General features: G+C 35.5%; 1 protein-coding gene across 1 annotated transcript in view; it reads right to left on the bottom strand.

The window, feature by feature from the left end:
- DRC3 (dynein regulatory complex subunit 3) overlaps nucleotides 1–20362 on the bottom strand; it is a 557555-nt gene that overhangs the window by 437459 nt on the left and 99734 nt on the right. The window contains exon 3 of the mRNA XM_044089663.1: nucleotides 18554–18720. Within this exon, the coding sequence (XP_043945598.1) occupies nucleotides 18554–18720 (167 nt within the window). The remainder of the gene's footprint in view (nucleotides 1–18553; nucleotides 18721–20362) is intronic.

Genomic DNA, 20362 nt, shown 5'->3' with positions numbered 1-20362 from the left:
GTATCACACCTCCAACATTTGTTATCTACCCGAGGAAAAAGTCTTTGATGTCTGCCTGGGGGTTTAAAGATACCTATGCAAACACTTCCAAGCAAAGATCCTAGACCTTCTGGACTGAGAGCCGTACACATCTTCCCATTGTTTTCTTATAAATTGCTTTTCCAGTGTCTCTTTCCAGTTTTTTCTAACCTCCTCTGATTAATTCTTGTAGTTATCATGCAATATTTTATATGACTACTAATTATTCATTTTTAACAACTGCTTCTGTTCTAGATTCAACTAAAAATCTAGCAGAGTAGGTCTTTCACTTAAAATTCCCCTATCCCTTTCTCTTTGCCTGTACTTTGAGATCAAAACTTTGTAGGGAAGGCAGTCTCTAGCCTGCAATCCAAATGTCTTCTTAGCCTCATCCACCTCTATTACCTTTCCTGCATGAGTTATTTGCTCCCAATATCTTGGTTCTTTGAGAGGTTTCTCCAGTAAAATCCAACCTCCTCTTGACTATTTTTTGTACCGCTACTTGCAGTCATCCTTACTGGAAAAATCTCCTTTCTCCATTCTTGTATTGGCTTAATTCTTAGGATACTTTATGCTGTTGTATAACTGTTGCTGTTTTCCTTAAGGACCTGTATCCAAAACCCCACTTTCTCTCTATTTCTTGAACTTCCCCCTTAATTCATCATCATCATCATCCCTTTCCACTTTCAATTATAATCTTCTGCTTATTTTATGTATTTGAGCCTCCACTAATAGCTCTATAATGTCCCTTCAAATCAGTTAAACCTAAACAACCTTGTTCTATTGTAAAGATCAACTTATCCCACTTAACTCTTGCCCTATTTCCCTCCCATATAAATTCTTTCAGTTCTGTATTAATGATTGTCCACAACTTCTCCACGTGTTGAAAAAAGTATGTCTGAACTGTATACAAGACTAAAAGGATGAAAAACATTTTCACTGCTTGCATCTGGCTGTCCATATCCATAAATAAGGGTTTCCAGTTTCTCAATTTTTAGATTATATTTTGTTTAGTCTCTTCTTTAGATCCTTAGCTACTAGAACAGAAGTCTTTTCAATTCATACTTCTAAATACTTCATTTTATCATGTCCTCATAAATATGGGTATTGCTGTATCAATTTGCGTGTGTGGGTGTTTATAATTTACAACTATATCCTTTGTTTTATCTTTATAAATTTTATATCCTGAAAAGACTTGAAACTGTCTCAAAATGTTCCACAGCATTGAGATGTCCATTCCTGGATTTATCAGGTACAAAATAACATCATCTGCAAATAAAGCTAACTTTTCTTGATTACCATACCATAATTGTAACCTTGTATTTCTGAATCTCCTGTTTTGTTTGCCAGTGGCTTTAAATATAAATCAAATAACAAAGGCAAAAGAATACACCCCCCTGCCTGGTTCCTCTGTTCAAACACAGCTTATCTGAGAAGAACCCTCCTACTTTAATTCTTGCTCTGATCCTTCAGATATCTTTATAATTAACCTTATTGTTGTATCAGGGAATACAAATGCTTTCAATGCCCTACCCATAAAATTCCAGTTTGCTCTGTCAAATGTTTTCTCTGCATCAAAACCCACCAACAACAGAGGTATTTTCTTACATTCTGCTTTCCTCTGGATTATCATTCTTCTATTAATGTTATCAAGTGCGTCCCCTCCACAAAACCACACTGATTCATATCTATCAATTTTGGCATTACATTCACCATTTTTTAACCATTATAGACATAACCACTTTATAATTGTGGTTTAGGTTTGAAATGGGCCTGTATAAAGTTGGATCTGATGGGTCTTTACCCTCTTTAGGTGTTACAGCCACCACCACTTTCTTCCAGGATGTTGCTGCTTCTCCTTTTCTTGCAATACTGTTAAACAAAACATTCCAGATCTTTATCTATTTTCCCTCCTAGCTTATAAACTTATACAGGAATATTATTTATTCCTGGGACTTTCCTGTGGATTCATTATACATTATCATTTTTATCTCATCTCCTCCTATCCTGTTAGTAATTGAGCCTCATCTACCTCTAACCTTGGCATATTTAATTCTTTCATAAACATTTCCATTTGTACATTTTCTTAATTTCCATATGTCTCTGCTTTATACAGACTTTCATAAAATTTCCAAAATATTTTAGTAGCTCTACAGGATCTCTTATCTTCCTTGTTATAGGCTTTCTAAGCTAGGTGACAATCCTCTCTACTTTCTGTTGCCTGAGTCATTGTGCTAAAAGTTTTTGTGCTCTGAAGTTATTATCAAAAACAGTTGCTTAACAGTAATCATTTTAAATTCATGCATATTATCAAGGTAATCCCTTATTTTGTGTTTAGCATTCTGCAATTGCTCCTCTTCTTGTTCTGGGAGATTCCTCCTGTTCTGCAATACTTTAAATTTTCTCAGTCCCTCTAAATAATTCTTATTACTTCTTAACCATGTTTCTCTTATTTCCACCCTATTTTTAAACCCCAATTTAATTTTATCCCACTCCCTAGCTATATTGTCAGAGGAAATTTCTATCTTCTCTAATAACTCCTGAATAATTTCCATGACAAATTCCTTAAATTCCTCTCTTTGCAACAGATAGGTAGGAAAGTGCCAGTGTCTCATTTTTATTTCATTACCCTGCGTTTTTATTTTAGCTGTTATTGACATGATCTGAAATAGTTATTGGATGCATATCAAAATTTTTAATTAAATGCACACGTTCCAGTGAAATCTAAGTTCTGTGTAGCCTAGCCCAGTTTTTGTATCTTGAGGAATAATATGTAAATTCACTCCCAACTCTTACTACTGAATTCACATCTTCCACGAGAAATATATTTATAAATGTATTCAAAAAATCTACCCTCTTTCTTTGTATTTTCCCTTATGGGCTCCCCAGACATATCTTTACTCCTTCAAATCAAATTCCAGTCCCCACCTATAAGTAATATTTCCTGCTGAAAGCTGATTATTTCTCCCAGAATTTTCTTAGGCTCCATTATAGCAGTTTTAGGTGGACTATACATATATCCCACTATAATCTTCTCCCCTTGCCAATAACCCCTTAGTACTGCAAATCTTCCATTATCCCTATTGGAGCTCCTCTTGCAATTGATATAAGTACTCCTGTTTTCCTTTGTCCAAGGTAATCTGCTAAATAACCATCCTGAAAAACCTTCTTTATTAAATTCACATATTCACTTCTATCCAAATGTGTCTCCTGCAACATAGCCATTTACACTCTACATTTTTAATTTAGTTCACTACTGTTTCTTTTTTGTATATATTTGTGAGACCATTAACATTTAAATATAATATACAAAGTGTCATTATGTTTAAAAGTTATTATTCCCACCTTTTATGTGTAACTGATTTTTTTGTTAAATATCTTGTTCCAGCTTTTGTGTTACATGCATACATTAATGTTTGGCAGGTTGATCTTTTAGATAGCTGTTTCCTGTCACATTGATTTCAGCCCATGTTGCAGCTTGTAAAATGTTCTGTTTTATTAAAAGCCCTCTGCCAAAAAATAAACACCCCCAATACACCCCTAAAAACCTATTAACTTAATACTAACAGATACAACTATGCACATCTTCAAATATTAAAGTTTTATCCCCCTAATGGGAAACATTGTCCCAAACTGACATTCACACTCACAGGCTGGGATTAACCTGGAAGGAAGGTTATCCATGCTAAGACATGTGGTACAGCCTGTGCTTCTACTAAGTGCTGTCTGGTTTTGCCATCTTTATTTTTCTCCCAGAGTGGGAAAACACGAGTGTTTTCAGAAATCATTATCTCCTAGCCATTGAAAGAAAGTAGTATTCTGTTTTTATTGCTCTTTATCACATTGTCTCCATAGAGACATGATAACCAGATACAGAATTGCTTCCACAAGCATTTATTTTCTGGAGGTAATCTTATTATACTCAATGTTCTTTTTATGTATTTACTTTCTCTTTAAACTTGTTACTAGATCAAGTCAAGGGCCTCAATCCAGTCATTGCTCTATGCAAACATGAGAAAAAGCACATCATTTTTTTCTTGTATTATGCTCTTTTGACCAGATTTTACTTCCTTTTTACATTGCAGTGCCTACATTTCTTAAAAGTGAACAAGGAGAAAGAGAAAAGAAGAAAAAAACAGGGGCACCTGTTTACTTTAGTATCCCCATTACAATTGAAAATAACAGAGAAAACTTTCATTTATAACTTGCAGATTATATCATATATTACAAAAATACTACTCTTAACAACAAAGTTTTATTTTACTTACAGTTAATGCTATCCCTCCTCCTCCCCTCTCCTAAGTGTTCTTCCAAACATTAATGACATGAAGTAGGGCATATGCTTTAGAGTCCCCCACAAGTTTAACAAAGTCAAAAAAGTCCAATATTTCCAGGTTTTCTTGTTCAGTCATGTTTTATAAATATAATTACCGCTTTATAATTCCACATTTATTTGTCAATTTCCAAGTTGCTGGTCTTAGTCCTGTTTATCTCCATCTCCCAAATCCAGTCTCTACTTCATTTCTAACATACTCTCAGTTCTTCTAGTCAACTCTTGTACTTTTTTCAGTCTCTCCAGCATTTACCGCTGTAACACTGGAAAAGGTTTCACTGGCACAGTCTCTCTTGTGCTCTTTATTACTAGAAGAACAAGAATCAGAATATCATTCTGCTTCACAGTTCACTTTTTATTAGACAAACTTTTCTATTTCCTCCTAAGCACGTTCTGCATCAAGAAATTATTTTTGTCCCTCCAGGAAAGAATATTCTGAAGAGAGCTGGTTACAGGGGTTTGAATCTCATACCTGCTTCTCAACATTCCCTGTTTAGTGAAATACATGTATTTCTCTTCTGCCTGGTGTACAGTGAGCAATAATTTTCCACAAACCCTCTACTGTCTCCCATTTTTAGTGCTTTGTCCTTCTGCAACAGTTTTTTTTTCAGAATCAATTCCTTCTGCTGGTAGGATGCATCTTTACTATTAAAGGTCTAGGATGATTTCTCATGGCCAGGTTTAGAGCATACATATGATGTTCCATTTCAATTAACAACTCCTGCTGTGGAATACCAGTCCAGGTGCTTATTTGTGCTTTCTTAAAATTAATATAGTCTATTCCTTCCAGCTTCTCTTGTACAGCAGAAAATCTCACATTTTCCCAATGTGCTCTGTCCTCTAATTCTATTATTTTTAGAAACATCTTTTTGAGCAGTTTCATATTCAGCCTGCCTTTTCTTCATTTTGACCTCTGATTTTTTTGCAGATTTAGCACCTCATCTGAATATCTGTTTAAAACTTCTTCCATTTTTTTCTAGCCTTTTATTGCTTGAGTTTATATACTCCATCAGTGTTTCATTTAAATTAATCAACTCTGAGTACATTTGACTTATTTTTTCCTCTATGTTACTGGAAGTCATGTCTTGCATTAAAGCTGGAGCTTGCACTGCTTTCTGCTGAACAGCTGTAGAATTCTTCCCAGTTAGTGTTTCTTCCTCTCCGTTTGTGATTGATTTTCTTTCAGGTTCTTGGAATTTATTTTTTGCTGGCATCCAGATAGTGCACTTACTCGCCAGTTACTGACATTTACCCAAAATACAATCTTACTGGCTCTGCCTTATGAGTTTCTGTTTTAACAATGGAAGAGCTGAAATTAAGCTGTTACTCAGTGTGCAGCCATCTTGGAAGTCATCGTTCTATTTATGTTGTCAGTTGTTTGCCACATTGATCCATATCTATCATTTTTAGCAACACATTTATCATTCTTTTAACTACTACAGACATAAACACTTTATAATCATGGTTTAAAACTGAAATGGTTCAATATGAAGATGTATCTGTTGGGTCTTTACCATTTTAGGTTATACAGCCACCACAGCTTTCTTCCAAGATGTTGCTGCTTCCCCTCCTTTTAAAATACTGTTAAATAAAATCTTCTGGATCTTTATCATGTTCTTTCCTCATGACTTCAAAACTTCCACAGGAATAACATCTGTTCCCAGAGACTTTCCTGAAGATTGATTACACATCACCATTTTATCTCATCTCCTCCTATCTTAACTGTTAGTTGTTGAACCTCTTGCAACTCTAATCTTGGCATAATTAGGTCTTTTATAAATATTTACATTTGTGCGCTTTCTTTATTTCCACATTTCTCTGCTTGATCTAAATTTTCATAAAATGTCCAAATTATCTCTAGTATCTCCACAGGATCTCTGGTTATTTTCTTGTTATGTTTCCTATGTTTGGCAATAACTCTTTCTACTTTCTGTTGCCCAAGTAGTTATGTTAAAAGTTTTTTGTACTCTGGAATTCAAAATAGTTGCTTGACAGTAGTATTTCTAAATCCATGCATAATATCCAGTACTCCCTTATTTTCTGTTTAGCACTCTGCATTTTTGCATCTTCTTGGTCTTTGAGATTTCCCTTATTCTGCAATACTTTTAACTTTTGTCAGCCCCTAAGTAATTTGTATTACTTCTTAGCCATATCTATTTCTCTTTTCTTTCTACCATAGTTTTAAATTCCATTTTCATTTTATCCTATTCACTAGCGGTAACTTCTGAAAATACTTCTATCTTACCTAATAATGCTCGAAAAATTTCCACTACCCATTCCTTGAATTTGCTTTTTAACAGGTAGGTGTAGAAGTGCCAGTGCCTCATTTTTACTTCATTACCCTGTATTTCTACCTTGTTTTTTTAATCAATGCAGGATATAAAATAGTTACTAGATGTGAGTCGAAGTTTGTTGCACATGTTCCTGTGAAGTACAACTTCTATCTAGTTTAGCCCAGTTATTGTATCGTGTGGAAAAATACATAAATTCTCTCCAGGTTTCTACTACCAAATTCACATTTTCCACACCAAATATATTCACAAATTTCTTCAGAAATCTACCGTCTTTTGTTATATTTTCCATTCCAGGACCCCTGATACATCCTCACTATTGCAAATCAAGTTCCAGTCGCCACCTCTATGTAATATTCACTGCTGAAAGCTGAATATTTCTCCCAGAATCTTCATATGCTCTATAATAGCAGTTTTTGGTGGAATATAAAGCTACACCAGTAGTCCCTTACTACCACAAATCTACCATCATTGTCTTTTTTCCTCTTCTATCACTATTGTAGGCCCTCTAGCAATTAGTATAATTACATCTCTTTTCCCTTTTTCCTGATATTCTGCCGAGTATCCATCCTGAAATTCCTTCTTTATCAAACTCACAGACTCATTTCTTTCCAAATGTGTCTACTGTAGCATTACTGTTTGCACTCTGCATTTCTTAATATAATTCGATACTCTTTCCTTTTTGACTATACTTATAAGACCATTAGTGTATCTGTTATGATAAAAATATGTTGTTCCCACCTATTAAACATGTCAGGTTTTTTTGAATGTGTATTTCCTACTTTTGTATTACATGCACAAACTAATGTTCGGCAGGTTGATCCTTTATACAGTTGTTTCTTGTCATCTCCATTTGAAACCATGTCACATTTTTCAAGACATTTTGTCTTAATGAAAACTCTCAAACAAAAAGTTAAATACATTTTTAAAACACCCTATCCCCTATTATCTTAAACACACAAGACTATGTACATCTTCAAAAAAATGAAGTTAACCTGCCAGACAAGAAAAATTGCCCCAGATCACCACAGACCTTACCTAACCTAATATTAGGGTTACCCATGTTGAAGTGGGTGCTACAGACTGCTTCCCACTTATACTTATTGCTGTCTGTTCTTTTTTATCACTATTCCAGTCAGATGTGAAAAACAGTTTGCATGAATTTAGAATATATTAACTTTTAGCCCTAAAAAAAGTGCACTGATTATCTTTAAATAAAACTAAACTGTACACTGCTATTAAATGCAAATTATTAATGCTGTTAGAGAAGTTGCTATATCTTCCCATAATTTCAAACTTTATTTTTCACTGAACTGCTTGCCATTGTACCTTTAAATTTTGCAATTCCCTCAGCAAAGAATGTTCAGAAGTCTCAAGATTAATTGCATGCACCTGCAGATTGCTCAGCTCCATGTAAATGTAGTCAGCAATAAATATTTGTAAATTTCACTCAGAGCAAAATGCACAGCTGCCTTAGGAGCAGATTTATTGACTCCCACTGAGCATTTGCTTATGGAAAAAAGCTAACATATTTATAGATGTAAGAAGCTTGTCTTTTTTTCATGGCTTTCATTATTTTGTCTTATTTTTCAAGCCTACTTGCTTACAAAGACAATTGTTTATAATTTAAGCCAAGGACATTACTCTATTCACCCTTGTAAAAATAAGAGAAAATATTTTAATTATACATATAATGTAAATAGTACACTTTTACACCCCACTTCTACCTCAGCAGGCAAAGATCACAGCATATTAACAATAAACTTACTTGTGTCCAGCCTTTCTTCTCTTGTTATACTGTAAAGCTTCAGTGGATATAAAAAGTTTACACACCCTTGTTAAAATGCCAGGTTTTTGTGATATAAAAAATGAGACCACAATAAATCATTTCAAAACTTTTCCTACCTTTAATGTGTCCTATAACCCGTACAATTCAATTGAAAATCAAACAAATCTGTTGGGGGGGGGGGGTATAAAAAATAAAAAAACGTACAATAAGCTGGTTGCATAAGTGTGTACACCCTTAAACTAATACTTTGTTGAAGCACCTTTTGATTTAATTACAGCATTCAGTCTTCTTGGGCACACACTTGCCTTCAATTAAACAGACTCTGATTGACCCCAAATAAAGTTCAGCTGCCCTAGTAGGATTTTCTGACATTTACTCAGTTGCCTGCTACAGCAAAAGCCATATTTTGCAGAGAGCTTACAAAGCATCAAAGGGATCTCATTGTTAAAAGGTATCAGTCAGGAGAAGGGTACAAAAAAAAATTCTACAGCATTGGATATACCATGGAACAAAGTGAAAACAGTCATCAAAAAGTGGAGAAAATGCAGGACAACAGTGATGTTGCAAAGAACTGGACATCTCTCCAAGACTGATGAAAAGACAAGATAAAAACTGATCAGAGATGCTGCCAAGAGACCTATAGCAACACTGAAAGAGCTGCAGGAATTTCTGGCATGTACTGGTTGTGTACTATATGTGACAACAATCTCCTGTATTCTCTATATGTCTGGGCTATGGGGTAGGGTTGCAAGATGGAAGCCTTTTCTTACACAGAAAAACATTCAGGCCCGGCTAAAATTTGCAAAACAATACATCTGGTCTCCCAAAAGCATGGGGGGGGGAAATGTATTATGATCTGATAAGACCAAGGTTGAACTTTTTGGTCACAATTCCAAAGCGTATGTTTGGAGCAAAAATAATACTTCACATCACCAAAAGAACACCATCCCCATGGTGAAGCATGATGGTGGCAGTATCATGCTTTGGGATTGCTTTTCTTCAGCTAGAACTGGGGCTTTAATCAAGGTGGACGGAATTATGAACAGTTCCAAATACCAGTCACTTTTGGTCCAAAACCTTCAGGTGTCTGTTAGAAAGCTGAAGATGAAGAGGACTTTCACCTTTCAACAAGACAATGACCCCAAGCATACATCCAAATCAACAAAAGAATGGCTTCACCAGAAGAAAATTAAAGTTGTAGAATGGGCCCAGCCAGAGCCCAGACCTAAATCCAATAGAAAATCTGTGGGGTGACCTGAAGAGGGCTGTGCACAAGAGATGCCCTCGCAATCTGACAGATTTGGAGTGCTTTTGCAAGGAAGAGTGGGCAAATATTGTCAAGTCACGATGTGCCATGCTAATAGTAGACTCCTACCCAAGAAGACTGAATGTTGTAATTAAATCAAAAGGTGCTTCAACAAAGTATTAGTTAAAGGGTGTGCACACTTATGCAACCAGCTTATTGTACTTTTTAAATTTTTTATATTTTTTCCCTTAACAGATTTGTTTATTTTTCAATTGAATTGTACTTGTTATAGGCCACATTAAAGGTGGGAAAAGTTTTGAAATTATTTATTGTGGTCTCATTTTTTTATATCACAAAACCTGGCATTTTAACAGGGGTGTGTAAACTTTTTATATCCACTGTATGTCTTACAACTAAAAAAGTACTTATTTACTTTAATATCTTTAACACATACAACGATCATTGAAGAGACTTCCCCCATATTTAAACTACCCCTGACTACACACTATACAAATCTGCTTTACTATGTATAACATACAGTTTGTATCATGATATTGTGTATACAAATACTAATAAGAACAATATTGTTTTACTTACAGTTACTTTTTTCCCCTTTTAGTGCCTTTCTAAACATTAATGACAGAAAGTTGGACATATGCTTTACAGTCTACCCACAAATTTAACAAAGTCAATAAAAGTCATGTATTTCTCAGTCACTTTCTGTTGCAAAGCCATATTTGCAAATGTGACCGATGCTTTATAGTCTCCCATTTATTCACTAATTACAGTGTTTGTGGTCTTTTGTTCATCTCCATCTCTCAACACCAGATTCTAGTCACATCAATATACTTTTGATTATTTTAGTATACACCTGTATGTTTTTCAGTCTCAAGCACATTTCTTTGGAACATTGAGAACGTTTTCACTGGTAAAGGCTCTCTATAAGTTTTATTGTTAGAAAAATGAGAAGCAGAGTCACCTGTTTCTGCCTCATTATTAGTTGCATAATCTTTCTTATTTCCTCCTTAGCCTATTGTGCATCAAAAAAATATCATGAAGACAGTTGGATATAGCAGCTTGAGTCTCACACCTTCCTCCCGACATTCCCTGATTACTGGAATGAATTTGCTTCTCTTCTGCCTGGTGTACAGTGAATAATCATTTCCCACAAGCAATCTGTGATCTTTGATTTTAAATACTTTCTCCTTCTGCCACAGTTTTGTCAGGAAGAATAACTTTTTTCCTGCTGGTATGACTGCATTTTTACTAATACAAGTCTTAGTTGTTTTCTCGTGGCTAAGTTTGGTGCATGCACTCAATGTGCAATTTCAATTAACAAATGCTGCTGTGGAATACCAGTCCAGTTGCTTACTTGTGCTTTCATAAAATGAATACTTTCTGTTCCTTCCAATTTCTCTGGTACAGCAGAAAATTTCAGGTTTCTCTGCACACTCTGTCTTCTAACTCTACCATTTTTTTGAAATGGCTATTCTTGAGAAGTCTCATACTCAGCTAGCTTTTTTTTTTAATTTCAACCACTAATTTTTGCAGTTTTATCAGTTTCTCTGAATTGCTAGTTAAATATTTTTATTTTTCCAATTTTTTTATTTGAGTTGATATACTCTTTCAGTGTTTCATTTACTTTAATCACCTCTGAGTTAATTTGATTTATTTTTTACTCTAAATTATTGGAAGCCATCAACTGTGCTAAAACTGAAGCTTGAACAACGTTTTGCTGAACAACTGCAAGATTCTTCCTAGCCATTGTTTTCTCTTCTCCTTTTCTGACTGATTTTCATTCAGGTTCTCTAAATTTCTTCTTTGCTGCATGTAGGCAGGGTACTTTTAGTTGCCAGTAGTTGACTTTTAGTCAAGATGGCAATATCACTGCCTCTTATTTCTGAGTTTGCTTTTTTCACACTGGTAGAGCTGAAATTAAGCTACTGATTAGTCTGCAGCCACCTTGGAAGTCACCCACTTGTGCCACTTTTGTTGAGAATTGTGACAGAAAAGGTTACTGTTGCATCCTTTTTATTATGTTTACATCCTCTTTGGATATTTCTAAGTTAATCTTACTAGCTCACTATGATGCCAAACTGCTTTATGTCCCCAGTTCACTTAAAGGAGATGAAAGGGCTTATCTTTTTCCAACAGGGAACTGACAGCGTGACAATCCTTATTTTTTTCACTATTTTTATTTCACCTGTCCCTGCCCACTGATTGGAGAGTGCAGGCTAAGGTAAAATGTCTCTGAGAATATGGAATAGAACATGAAGCAAAATATTTAATTTCCTCTTCCATCTGGGAAATCTTCTGCTCCAAATACATGCACTTAAAGAAGCCTGGCTTGAGTGAAATTTCTGATATGAAAATGTAGTTCAGTACAAGACAGTTTAATGCCAGAAAGAGCAAGCACTGGCAATGAGTGTCTTGCAGTAGAATTTGATGACTACTAGGATATTTACTACTGATCCACAACAGAAAGGTGAAAGAGGACATGAAGTGTAGAGTCAAAGATGGTCAAAGTGCTCATTTTATAACTTTGAAAAAAAAACACTCAAGGAAGCAAGAAGTGTGGTTAAAGGCTAAATCAGCAAAACAAGATTAATCAAATCTATTACTCTGGATGAGCGGTTTCTCAACAAACCCATTCCCAGAAAATATATTCTATTTTAAAGTGCTATGACCTTGAGGTGGGTTATACTTAGGTGAGAGCTTTAGTGAAATGTGGATGATCCACTAAAGATGTGGTAAGAATATTCAGCATGACATGATACACCAAATGTTCTGCCAAAGTATTTACTGAAAAGTAGTGTGAACTCCTCCAAATGAATGAAAACTATTTGGAGGTCATAACACTTTAGAGAAGGTTATATTTCATGTACATAGGTTTCTTTAAAATTTCTTTAAAATGAATGTTTCAGCAGAACAGATTCAGTAAATTGTGTTGCTCAAAATGAATATTCATCTATCCAGCATGCTTCTCTTACCTCTGTGAGAGGAACCTCAGGAAAAGATGAACATGGATATATACATGAGTTGCACAGTGGAACAACCAATTATGCTGAATCCTATTTGACATTTAGAACTTCTTGTTTCTGTATCCAACCATGTCCTAAAGTGAGATAGGTCAGGTACAGTCTGAACAGGAGACAGAATATTGTTCCATCTTTCAATCACTCTACTGGAACTCCAGTGCTTTTCAACATTCTGGCTTAACTTGACTTTCTTCAATCTAGTATTCTTTTGTCCTTAAGACATAGTTTCTTCAAAAGAGCAAGATCACCAAATAGTCCTTGATCCCTATATGGACTTTATACCACAATCAGTTCAACACACAATCTCCTACAGGTCAAACAGAACATTTTCAATATGTGCTTTCAGTTCTGCTGTACTGGGGGTGGCCACGGTGGTGCAGTGGTTAGCACTGCCGCCTCACAGCAAGAGGTTCTCTGGTTCGATCCTCGGCTGGGGTGCCTTCTGTGCGGAGTCTGCATGTTTTCCTTGTGGTTGCATGGGTTTCTCTGGGTGCTCCAGTTTCCTCCCACATCCCAAAGGCATGCTGTAGGTGGACTGGACACACTAAATTGGCCCTAGGCGTGAGTGCGTTTGTGTGTATGTGTGTGTATGTGTGTGTGCTTTTTGTGGAAGGTTGGGTGCCAGACACTGTAAAACTCCACTGCCAATCATGAGTGGACAGTGATCCAGTGTGATGACCCCTAACCAGGAAAAGTTGAAAGAAGAAGTTCTGCTGTTTTGAATAACCATTGGGCAATCTCACCTTCTCTGGATTTGTTCAATATTTTAACTATGTGTTTTTCTAATCTGTATATGGTCCACACAGAGGACCACATTCTAACTCTGAAATTATTAAATTATTATAAAAATGAATAAATTATAAAATTTTAGTTGAAGAGATGAATTCCACCAAAGAGGACTGTAGTCCAGAAATTCCTTATATAACATCTTAACCTGTATTCCATTTCAAGATCTTCCTGAACTATGATTTTCAGATCACTATAACTGTTACATTTTTTACTAATTCTCATTTTAGATGGTTTACAAATTAGCGAAAAACAATGAAAAATGAACAAACCAGGTAAATAAGCGACTGGCAAGCCCTAAGGAACTACGGCAAAAGAAGTTGCAAATTAACGTATTTTAATAAGACCGTTTTCACTCTTGCAAGAGCAGGAGCTTCTTCAGACAAGTTTAAAAAATTACAGAAACACTCTTTTTAAAAGCAACAGCTGATAAACTTGTGATGTCATTTCCTTCAAGGGAAAACACTTACGGACACTTTTTTTATATGTTAAAAAGACAGATTATGAAAATACTAAATGTCTTTATACAAAATCTTGTCTCAAAACAAAATATACAAAAAATGTATTTAAATAAACTAACTAACATTTTATAAGAATAATGATTAAAATTGAGACTTTTTCTTAAAAGGACCCAAGGTAACAACCATGATAAAGGTATAACAGCCATAAGGTAAGGTGTATGTGTATATACGAGTGGATAAACATATTTTGTATGCTAAAGGTATACAAAGCATAATAAACAAGAGCAGTAGTTCCAGTGGTTTCTCCTAAAACACAATGTGTATAAATACAGTGTGTATATAGAGAAAAGATCTTGCAGAGAAATATATATATGTATCCTGCCCTCCATAATAAAAGTTCTAATTCAACTTCTTAGATAACTTTTATATTTCAAGATGACTGATATATTGCAGGTCTCATTCAACCCAGGAGGGGCAAAGGCATTTAAAAGTAATTGCCATTCAAGTTCTTTTAATTCTAGGAGGATAGACTGAGGCCCCCCCCTTATACCCACTTTTACCAAATCAATACCCATGAAAGAAAAACTATGTCCAACATGATCTAAAATATGCTTGGATGGGGCATTGTCAGTTTTTTGGTTTCTAATTGCATAATTATGTTGGTAAATACGGTCACGCAACTTTCTGTCCGTTTTACCAACATAAAATGCAGCGCAGCAATTGCACTGAGCTAGATAGACAACAGATTTGGTGTCACAAACAATCCTGTGTCTGATGTAAAATTTCTCATTCCTTATAGAAAAGGAATTCCCAGTTTTTACTAACCTGCACCAATTACAGAACCCACAAGGGGTACTGCCAGTTAGTCTTGAAATAAATTTACTAGAGTCCGTATTTTGTAACAATTCTTTTAAATTTCTGCCTCTCCTAAATACAAAAAGAGGGCCTTACTAATAATAGTGGTGGAAGGGTTGGCCTTCACACACTGGAGGAGAACGACGCCGACATCGAAGATGGGGATGAGGGCTCATCGTCCCAACAACCGAGGAGAAGTAACAGAATAAAATCCAACTACAACAAAAATGGTTACCACCCTAATTACAACAACCAGAATAAGCCTTTTTTAGGGCGGAGGAAAAACCAAAGGAAAAACAACACGAACAATTAGGAAATGATTTTCCTGCTGTTCCAATTGGCAAACCGTTCATTTTGAAAAATTTAAAAGGTGATTTCACTGTGTACAATTTCTCTGATGTCCACATTGATCAAGAACTTATTGAACTGTTAGCTCTTGGACTATCATTTGTTCCTGATCAGAGGATCAGTTTACCTAAATGTTTGATGGACTTGAAATGTTATGTACGCAGGTTAAATCTTAAAGTGTTATTCAAAGGTGATTTAACTAGGGACATACACCCTTTCAAAATGTCGAGTATTTTTAACCCTCCACTACACCCCATTCTACAAACATTTGAATATGCTTGTGAAATAGATCTCAGATTTTTGTTCCAGAACATTAAGTGGTTTGATAATAGGAACAATATTACACCTGAACAAAGGGCTAGCCTTGAAAACCTTAGGAATTTTCCTATTAGGGTGATCAAACCAGATAAAGGTGGGGGCTTGGTCATCTTTGGTAAAGATGATTACAACGCCAAAATGTCCCACGTTCTTAACACGGTGGCGTATGAGCCTTCATCCCTTAATGAGATGTCGGGTGAATACAATCGCATTAAAGGGTACCTTAGAGACCTATTCATAGAAGGAAGGATTGATATGGAAACCTTCAACTTCATCAACATCTCCTTTCCCAGAGTCCCTGTAATGTTTGGAATCCCCAAAATACATAAAAACTTGGTGGATCCACCCATGCGGGCTCTTGTGGATGGGAGATGTTGCATTACTTACCCTTGTGCTAAGGTTGTCGATCATATCTTGAATAAGTACATCAAGCTATTACCACAGATATGCAAAGACTCCTGGTCTTTTCTAATGTCTATAAATGACATTCCCTTCAACCCTTCAAACAACTTCTTAACAATTGATGTTGTTGATTTATATACTTGTATTCCACATTGTGAGGCCATTGAATGGGTTGAATTAATGTTACTTGATCTAGGAGCACTTAAAGATGAAATTGATGTCGTCACAATTTTACTTGACATCATTTTAACATCTAATTTTTTTATTTTCAACAACAACTATTACCTCCAAAAAAGAGGTATTGCAATGGGTTCCCCGTGTGGGGGGAGCGTTGCTAATCTTGTTGTAGTGCATTGGGAAAAGACATTCTTGTTTAAAGATACCTTATTCAAAGAGACAAGAAAATTTTATACGCGTTTTTTGGACGACGTATTTATTCTTATACAGGGGGATGAAGATTCTGCACTTAATTTATTAAGCAAAATGAATGCCTCTTGCCCTTTTTTAAGGTTCACGCACCATTTCTCTGATGAAGAGATAGACTATCTAGACGTTAAGCTTATTAAGGATATGAACAACAAACGACTCCTTTCAAGCATTTTCAGAAAACACACATACTGTAATGCCTTCCTACACTATTCCAGTAATCATCCATGGAAACAGAAAAAGTCCATAGTAAAGGGCCAAATAGTGAGAGCCACACGTATGTGTAACACTGATTCAGCTTTTGAAATTGAGTGCGATAACCTCAAAGATATGTTTTTGAATAGGGGTTACCCTTGTGAACTTCTGGATAATGTAATAAGGGAAGTTTCACAAAAGAGAATGTCAGGATTTTATACACCCTTACTTTCCAATTTTATGGTAAGCGACCCTCCACACACTGAAAATGTACAAACACCTTCACTTAACAATGATACCAGCCCTCTCTTATATGAGAACAATGGCAACAGAGTTACTACTGCCAGTTCCATACAAGACTTCAAGACCAGCCTTATCCTAACTCACAACAAACACATTGACAGTATGTGTTCTATTATAAAAAAGAACTGGCACTTTATTGTGAACAGTGCCTACTTATTAGAAATCTTGGGCTCTTACCCTCTTTTTGTATTTAGGAGAGGCAGAAATTTAAAAGAATTGTTACAAAATACGGACTCTAGTAAATTTATTTCAAGACTAACTGGCAGTACCCCTTGTGGGTTCTGTAATTGGTGCAGGTTAGTAAAAACTGGGAATTCCTTTTCTATAAGGAATGAGAAATTTTACATCAGACACAGGATTGTTTGTGACACCAAATCTGTTGTCTATCTAGCTCAGTGTAATTGCTGCGCTGCATTTTATGTTGGTAAAACGGACAGAAAGTTGCGTGACCGTATTTACCAACATAATTATGCAATTAGAAACCAAAAAACTGACAATGCCCTATCCAAGCATATTTTAGATCATGTTGGACATAGTTTTTCCTTCATGGGTATTGATTCGGTAAAAGTGGGCATAAGGGGGGGGCCTCAGTCTATCCTCCTAGAATTAAAAGAACTTGAATGGCAATTACTTTTAAATGCCTTTGCCCCTCCTGGGTTGAATGAGACCTGCAATATATCAGTCATCTTGAAATATAAAAGTTATCTAAGAGGTTGAATTAGAACTTTTATTATGGAGGGCAAGATATACATATATATTTCTCTGCAAGATCTTTTCTCTATATACACACTGTATTTATACACATTGTGTTTTAGGAGAAACCACTGGAACTACTGCTCTTGTTTATTATGCTTTGTATACCTTTAGCATACAAAATATGTTTATCCACTCGTATATACACATACACCTTACCTTATGGCTGTTATACCTTTATCATGGTTGTTACCTTGGGTCCTTTTAAGAAAAAGTCTCAATTTTAATCATTATTCTTATAAAATGTTAGTTAGTTTATTTAAATACATTTTTTGTATATTTTGTTTTGTGACAAGATTTTGTATAAAGACATTTAGTATTTTCATAATCTGTCTTTTTAACATATAAAAAAGTGTCCGTAAGTGTTTTCCCTTGAAGGAAATGACATCACAAGTTTATCAGCTGTTGCTTTTAAAAAGAGTGTTTCTGTAATTTTTTAAACTTGTCTGAAGAAGCTCCTGCTCTTGCAAGAGTGAAAACGGTCTTATTAAAATACGTTAATTTGCAACTTCTTTTGCCGTAGTTCCTTAGGGCTTGCCAGTCGCTTATTTACATGGTTTACAAATTCAAAGGTAGATGGTCCAAAAAGTTAGCTGCTGCATTTTTCTCAAATGTAGTATGATTTGATTTGTATAGTTAAACTACAAATTTGGTTTAGGGCTTATCACAATTTCAAAATATCATGGGAAAACATTATAGATTAAATAAGTTTTATATCACGTACATATTTTATAAGCTTTATGCTATTTAAGATATTGTGAACCCCTACACAAAAAATAACCTCTTTTAGACCACTGTTTTAAAATCTAGCCTGTATGATTCAGATTTCCACAAAAGTATTGGTGTTCTGATATTGTACCACAGTCTTAGCAATGGATATAAACCAAGTTCCTAATACAGAAAAAAAACAGCCTTTTTTCTACATACATGATGTTAGTCTTAATAATATAAAATATTAAAAAAGATTGTAAAATGGTAAAGTAGTCCTTACTTCCTCCAATGTTTCCAAGTTGTTGTTTCCCATGGAGAGAACCTGTAGTTTTCCCAGTTTGTCCATATTTTCAATGTGAGAAATTCGGTTGTTGTACAAGCTGAGGTCTTCCAGATTAACAAGGGCATCAAGACCTTCAATTACCTCAATGTTATTGAATGACAAATCTGAAAGCAGAGACAACCAATTCAGGGCACAGTATGATCTTTTGTTTGTCTTTCACATACCTACTTGAAGCATAATTTTCTTCCCAATGAAGCTCAAGTTTGCCATGTTATTGATCCAATTTTCCCATGAATTGCCACCAGAGACAGAGTAGACCACTTAGTGTCATAGCTGCAACATGGCACGAGTCCTGCAGGCAGCAGCATAACAGAAGGATGTCACCACATTTTCTGTCAATTGTTCTCCTCAAGGGATGTGCAGTAATGTCTTAAAGTCATACTCTCTATCCATTGGGTGGTAATTACAAGCATGAAGGCTCCCACTTATATGTAGTGGGTGACATTCTATGCCAAGAATGAGAACCCACTTTCACTTTACTGAACAGAAGGAGACCCTCAGTTTATTTGCCCAGTGAGTGAGTGAGCCTACTGGCACCTGGACTATTGTCCAAATGTATGTCACCTGTATTGCAGATGAACACAGGAATGACGCAACTCAGATACAGTAAGCTGGATTTTTACAGGAGTTCAAATCAGGGTTATTTGCAACAATGTTTTTTACAGTCACACATTGGTAAGTTTCATAGTTACTTTTTTTACATTATATCTAACATAGATAAAGGAGTTCTATGTCATCAAAAAGATGAGGGCCTGTTAACTTCCATAGTGTGTTTCAGAAAGTTTCCAGTTTACTGCAATAATACAAGACAAAGAAAGACAGTTTCACAGGAATGCAAAATAATTTGGTTTTGCACAATAATTTTCCACATCTAAACCTACCATAATCACTAGCGGTTCATTCTGGTACTCTAGAAAATGCATGTAGGATGCAAGTAAAAAGTAGTTAGTAATAAGACAGCAGATTATTACAACATAATACAGAATAAGAGCTTAGTGGCAAATGAGGACTATTTGGGCCTCATAGCCCAACCATTCATTTGGCTACATAGTATATATTAGTTAACTTTGTTGATTTCTCATTGGAATTATCTTTGTGAGTCACATGAAGTTTTAAGTTCTCCTACGTTTTTCTTTCATTACCTCTTCAATGTGAACAGCTCCTTCTGTGGAAAAACATTTCCTCACTTTTGCCCTTTTGCTGAGCCCCATTTTTATAGAGTACCCTCTTTCTCCAATACACCTCTCTTTTTCTGAAAGAAACCACCACTGCATTTGAAGATTTTTTATGCTGACAGAGAAATGGAGAAAGTATACCAAAAGTACAATAACTCCAGCAGCTGGACTGAAAAATAAGCTGCTAAGTGTTAGCATGTAATCAACAGACTCAAAAAGCAGTGTACGAAAAATAATATAAAATGTTCCACCTGCAACTTCATTTAAGTATAATATTTCCAAAACACCATGTATACTGCGGTGGTGGTGCTGCGGTAGCATTGTCACCTCACAATAAGACATTGTCCGGTTCGATTCTCAGCTAGAGTGTCTTCTGCGTGGAGACATGCGTGAATGGGCGTACCTTTGTTGAAGGTTGTGCATCAGGGCCGGCAACTCGGCACGTGAAAATCTACTGCCAATCATTAGCGGACCGGAGTTCCGTTGTGGCAACCCCTAACCGGGAAAAGCTGAAAGACAACAACAACAACATTTCCAAAACACCATGTATAAGTTAAAAGTAAATATAGAT

This window comes from Protopterus annectens, chromosome 12.part0 (genome assembly GCF_019279795.1).
Source record: "Protopterus annectens isolate FY-2018-M chromosome 12.part0, PAN1.0, whole genome shotgun sequence".
NCBI classification, from domain to species: domain Eukaryota; kingdom Metazoa; phylum Chordata; order Ceratodontiformes; family Protopteridae; genus Protopterus; species Protopterus annectens.
Note: the sequence above shows the minus strand (reverse complement) of the source record. Positions and strands in the feature narration are given on the sequence as shown.